Source organism: Labrus mixtus, chromosome 6 (genome assembly GCF_963584025.1).
Source record: "Labrus mixtus chromosome 6, fLabMix1.1, whole genome shotgun sequence".
Taxonomy (NCBI): Eukaryota; Metazoa; Chordata; class Actinopteri; order Labriformes; family Labridae; genus Labrus; species Labrus mixtus.
This window is the reverse complement of record NC_083617.1, coordinates 16,885,591-16,891,805: the sequence shown is the minus strand read 5'-3', so window position 1 is coordinate 16,891,805 and position 6,215 is coordinate 16,885,591. Positions and strand designations below refer to the sequence as shown.

General features: G+C 39.5%; 1 protein-coding gene across 1 annotated transcript in view; it reads left to right on the top strand.

Moving 5' to 3' along the window:
• The first annotated feature begins 200 nt into the window (after positions 1-200).
• LOC132975612 (1-phosphatidylinositol 4,5-bisphosphate phosphodiesterase beta-1-like) overlaps positions 201-6,215 on the top strand; it is a 28,101-nt gene continuing 22,086 nt past the window's right edge. The window contains exons 1-3 of the mRNA XM_061040290.1: positions 201-626; positions 4,416-4,493; positions 6,125-6,193. Coding sequence (XP_060896273.1) covers positions 528-626; positions 4,416-4,493; positions 6,125-6,193 — 246 coding nt within the window. The 5' untranslated portion in view covers positions 201-527. The remainder of the gene's footprint in view (positions 627-4,415; positions 4,494-6,124; positions 6,194-6,215) is intronic.

Genomic DNA, 6,215 nt, shown 5'->3' with positions numbered 1-6,215 from the left:
CTCTTATCCCTCCCCCATCTGTGGGAAGCTGCCGTTGTGCGCATGTCGCCGATGAGTCAATTTGTGGAGGCAGTGCATGCACCAACACACACACACCCGCATGCACACACAAACACACATATCCTGTCTCCCACGAAGGCATCTGTTTCAGTCTGTCTCTCTGTGAGATGCAGCATCAACAGAGGAGAGAGGGGGAGACAAACAGGGGGAGGGAGGGAGAAGAGAGGAGGGAGGAATAAGAAAGGAGAAGAGAGGAAGGGGATACGGAGCAGAGAGAAACAGGAAAGAGAAGAAGAAGGACAGACATTAAAAAGAGTGAACAGAGGGAAACAACAGAGAAAAAAAGACAAGTGCAGCCAAGAGAGGAGAGGAGGATGCTGCTGCCTGACTTCTGAGGAGTTTGGATTTGGACGTGACAGAGATGCAGCATCCAAGTATTTCAGCCTGAGCATCTCCAGGTTGTGTCTGTGTGTGTGTGTGTATGTGTGTGTGTGTGTGTGAGAGAGTTTGTTCATGTGTGTGAAGCCATGGCGAGCGCTCAGCCGGGGGTCCATGCATTGAAACTCCAGCCTCCCTCTGTTTCAAACACACTGAAGAACGGAAGCAACTTCATCAAATGGGACGAGGTAAGGAGACTGACTTTCTTTTCCAGCTTAATGTAAGTATTTTTGGATGTTTGGATATGCTAACCAAAGGTCATTAACTTGTTTAAGCATTTTTACACGCCATTTATGAGTTTAAGCTTTCATTTAATATTTACATATATTTTTTGACTGTATTATAAATGTTCTATGGTTAATTATAATCCAATAGAATTTAATTGAAGTGACAGAAAAAGAGGAGGACACATTCCGTTGTCAGATGTGTTTACTTCTCATTTGTTGATTAAGCTTTGACAGTAAGTACCTGTGGATTACAGACTGTGTGTGTGTGTGTGTGTGTGTGTGTGTGTGTGTGTGTGTGTGGTGTGTGTGTGTGTGTGTGTGTGTGTGTGCGCGTGCATGCGTGTGTGTGTGATAGTTAGAGAAGGATGCAATTGTGGTCAGTTTCATTATTACCACCTGTTGGCTTGGATTCCTTTGGTATTCATTTCATTTTACCTTTATTTATTCTGAAGAAATCATTGAGGGCAAGCCCTCATTTACAATGATGTCGAGAGTACAATTATAACGAATAAAAGACAAAAACAACAAAGACAAATACATAGATTATAAAACCAGAAGAATAATCGGCAAAGCATGCAACTACAGTTAACAAAATGTACACTAATAAGCACAGTGATTTGTGATCAGCTTCTTAAATTGATCCATGGTAACCATTGTATTGAGTTTTAATGTGTTTTGTAAAGTGTTCCAGGTGTGTGCAGTACAAAAGGTAAAGGATGTTTTCCCAATGTAAGTGTTTACTTGTGGGACCCTCAACATTAGCCAGTCACTTGATCTAGTCTGATAGAGAAGTGATGTATGTTGTTAGATTACCGTAAGTAAATGCTTTATAAATAAATAGCAGCCAGTAACGGCCACATCTAACTGTTAATGAAGTCCATCCAACTTTGGCGTACAGGATGCAGTGATGAGTAGAATATTTTTCAACAGTGATAAATCCGAGGGCGGAATGATAAACTGGGTCTAATGATTTTAGGGTGGAGGCAGAAATGTGTCTATAAATGACATCTCCCTATTCCAGAACAGACAGGCAGATGGCTTAAATTATTCGCTTTCGAAACACTAGAGTGAAGTTAGCTTTGTTTCTGTACAAATGTCCAATTTTCTGTCATAATTTTGTGGTGAAACTTATACGAAAAGGATTGATCCAGCCAGATGCCAAGATATTTATACTGAGGTACTCTTTCAATATTGTGACCTTCCAGAGTTGTTCTACGCAAGTCATTGTCTGTGATATTTCTGGCTCTTGTAACGAGCATGTATTTAGTTTTGTCTGCATTTAGTAATAATTTTAAGTCATAGAGTGCATTTTGCAATTTGTAAAGTGCTTCTTGCAAGGTTTTGACTGCTAAATGTGCAGTCTCTGCAAAACAATACAAAACTGTGTCGTCAGCGTGAAGATTGGCCTTAAAATGTGTAAATACAGATGCAATATTATTAATGTTGATTGTGAACAGCACGGGACCCAACACAGAACCTTGTGGAACCCCTTTTGATAGCTGTAAGTATTCAGAGCGATCAGATTGTACAGTCACACATTGCAATCTATTGAACAGATCATTCTGGAACCATTTAAATGAACAGTTGTCAAAACCAACATCATATAGCCTCTGCAGGAGTATGGTGTGATCAACAGTGTCAAAAGCTTTGGTTAGATCAACGAAGAGGGCAGCACAGCATTCCCTTGATTAGTATTTGATACAATATTATTTATGACTAAGGTAATTGCTGATATGGTGCTGTGTCTTTCTCTGAAACCAGACTAGTGAGGATTTAATACAGAATTTCTTGAAAGGAAAGATTTTAGTTGATTATTGACTAATGACTCCAGGATTTTAGAGAGGTTAGACGGTTTGGAAATAGGCTGGTAGTTGTTGAGTTTGTTTTTATCGCCGCCCTTATGCAGAGGGACGACATGTGCTGACTTCCAGACCTGAGGTACAACTCCAGTAGTAATTGAAAGATTAAATGCATTGACTCTTCAACATGTGTGAGTGTGTGTGGATGTGTGGAGATCTGTGTGTGTGTGTGTGTGTGTGTGTGTGTGTCAGTGAGTGTGTGTGGGTTTGTGTAGTCGATTTGGTAAGACTCACACATGCAGAACTCCTCTGATGCTGTAATGTGCACATTCAAACATGTAAATAGGTATAAGTCGAGTTAAGTTTGGGTGGATTTATTCATCATCCAGCATTTGCAGTGTGTGTTTGTGTGCCTGTGTGTGTGCTGGTATGCTAAAGTGTTGTCCCTGGCTATGAGAAATGTGCGGTCCTGTTGTCATGGTAACTGGCATGGTTACCACCACCTAAACAGATAGGATATGTGTTAGAAAGAATGGATGTTTGTTTGGTTGTGTGTGTGTGTGTGTGTGTGTGTGTGTGTGTGTGTGTGTGTGTGTGTGTGTGTGTGTGTTTGTGTGTGTGTGTGTGTGTGTGTGCGTGTGTGTGTGTGTGTGTGTGTGTGAGTGTGTGCGTGCGTTTGTGTGTGTCTTAGTCAATATATCTGCCCATGTAATGTCATGAATCATACACAAGGAAGAGCTAATACAATACACTGTTAAATCTATAAATCATAACTGAGCCCTGTGTGCGTTTTGTGTGTCTGTTTTGATATTTGAATTTCTTCAGCATGTTGAGCTGAGCTTTAAGAAAAAAATCGTTGCTATGCCAACAAGTGACAACCAGGGATCTAGTTAACCATCTTCAGTGTTTTCTTCTACCTTTTCTTTTGAATGCAGGCTGCTCTGTCACGAGGAAAGCAGTGAAGACTCCAGAATCCATAAACAAAAAATTCTGAAAAGAAATATAGTCATAAATGACTGAAAAATTAATGCACACCTATTTTTTTAGACAATTACTTGACTCAGAGTGAAGATTTTCAGGATTAAGTTAAAAACTGATGTGTAAGATATAGCTGGTTCCACTTTGTGACGAATTAGTCCCTTAAGGAAGCCACAACAATTAAGGACATTTCTGCTATCACTGCGCGCTGTACAACCTTGCAGTTTTGGTTATGACTGTAGCCATTTTAACGGCATGTAAATGCCTTTTAACAGCGACAACCCAAAACTGCTAACTAGCTTGCAGGAGTGAATGTTTCATAGGAAATAAGTGATCTCATAATGTGTAAAGACAATGTAGAGTAGGAAATCGGGAGAGTTTTTTTTTACAGTTTGCTAGGCTGTGTTATCAATGGCTCTAACTGTCTTAATTTGTAATAAGCTCATAGAAATCATATCTTACAACTTCTGATTGGCTGCCAAGATTTAAATTAAGTAATTAAAAAATTCAGTCAACTAACTACCATCTTAAATGATATACATTTGTTATGACATATTATATAATTTTGCTAAAGGCCCACTGTAGTGTAGTGTAGCAGCCATTCTGTTGAGTTAATTTCATATAGTGCAAAAGCTTTTCAAGGGGAAAAACATCAGGACAGCTGCACCGCCACATACACCTGGAACCAATTACAAACTGTCATGGTGGGTTACTATAGCAACAGGGACAATAGTTGAATGCCATGACAACTGGGCAGAACTTTAGTCTGTACCATCACGGTGTTCAATACCATTCCAATTTGTTCACTCGCTCACAGGTTCCTGTATAGTGAGCAGATAAAAGAGGTGTCTGGGTATTAAATACAAAAGAACATTTGATTTTAAACATTACCATGAGATGTAATGTTTTCTGTTTAAAAGCTTGTGTTTTTCTAAATTATATATTGTTCTAAGGTTTTCCCCTTTTTCTTAAGGATCTGTCGACTGTGACCCCGGTGACTCTACATGTGGACCAACATGGATTTTACCTCTACTGGACAGATCAAAACAAGGTTAACACACACACACACACACACACACACACACACACACACACACACACAAATGAACAGAGACACAGAAACACACACACATACATTGTCCTGATATGGCCTCAACATGTAGGTCCATATTAGCCTGATGATGAGGAACAAATTTAGCACCATGCTAAAAGTGAAGTTAATTAATTCAGTCCTAATTTGAGTCATCAATATTCAGACTTAAAAAGTGAAGTCATCAAATTGAGACGAGGGTCAGATACAATTCTAAGAGTCTGATCACTAATTTGTTACATACATACACCTCTCAAATTTCTGTCTTAATTAAAAAACTCTTTACCTGGTAACTAAACAATTGAAAGGTAGTTTATTTATTTATTTAAAATTGATTTAACGAGGGAAAAAACTCATTGAGATCAATAAACTCATCTACAAGAGTGTCCTGACCAAGACATGCAGCAGTACATTTCGCAAGTTACAGATAATAAAACACAGAGCAATTACAAACACTGACCAACATATCAAAGATATTTGTCAAACATGTACAACCCGACACATCGTCCTCAAATGCCTTTCATCTACTTTTAAAGAGACCAGCCCCCCAAGACCAAAATCCTCCTGCAAAAAAGCTTCCAGGCCGCAGGAGCAGCATACCTGAAACTCCTTTCCCAGTTTTGGAAAAAAAACGTCACTTTTGGGACAGATAACAAGAATACGTTTTGAGACTAGGTCACAGAGCAAAGACTGTAGCTTCCAGCACTTTTCAGATTCATTAAATTACACAACTATGAGGAAGAAGGTTAAAGGGATACTTCACCCATTTGCATTAAGCTTTGTATCCTTAGAAACCTGGTGGTATTTTTGAATGGTTGTGCATCCCGCCCTCATTTTCCCCTGAGACGGGAAAGCTCTGTATTTCTTGTCTGAAAAGGAGCCTCCGATGACGCAAAAATCGTAATTTTGCATCACTGGAGGCTGCTTTGTTTAGAGGGGTGAAACTACATCGCTAGTTCCTCATGTTTTCAACGCCCATGGGGGGGGGAGAGGAAAAATAAATAAATGGAAGAGGAAAAATTCCATACACATCAAAATATGCATTAATAGAAAATCAACATACTAAATTGCTATTACATTGTCTGTTTTTTTTTTCATAAATTTAAGCATTTTTCGTTGACTTGTGGTTTATTGTATAAGGTAAACGAGTAGGTGCATAAATACTATATGTTCTTTTAATATGCTATAAATACAATTACAAGCATAAATCACAATAAAGGACTGAAGAATCAATTTAAAAAGGTTGCGAAAGAGCAAGCATGCGACTCTGGATTGTCACACACACAAGTATGCACGCACTTACACACAAGCACACACAATTTCTCTCCAGGTGGGCTTAAACCCTCAGCAGGACACAGGATGAAGCATTTACCTCATAGATATTAGCTCACTGTGTGTGTGTGTGTTTGTTTGTGTGTGTGTGTGTGTGTGTCTCTGTGTGTGTGTGTGTGTGTGTGTGTGTGTGTGTGTGTGTGTGTGTGTGTGTGTGTGTGTGTGCGTGTTTGTGTGTGTTTATGCATGCGTGCATATGTGTGTGCAAACCAGGGTGCGCACGGGCGTTCAACCTGCACCTTTGTGTGTGTTTTCCTTAGGATACAGAGTTGTTGGACCTCACCCTTGTGAAAGATGTCAGAACAGGAAGAAGCACCAAAGCGCCCAAGGTACTCTTCTTCACCTTTCACC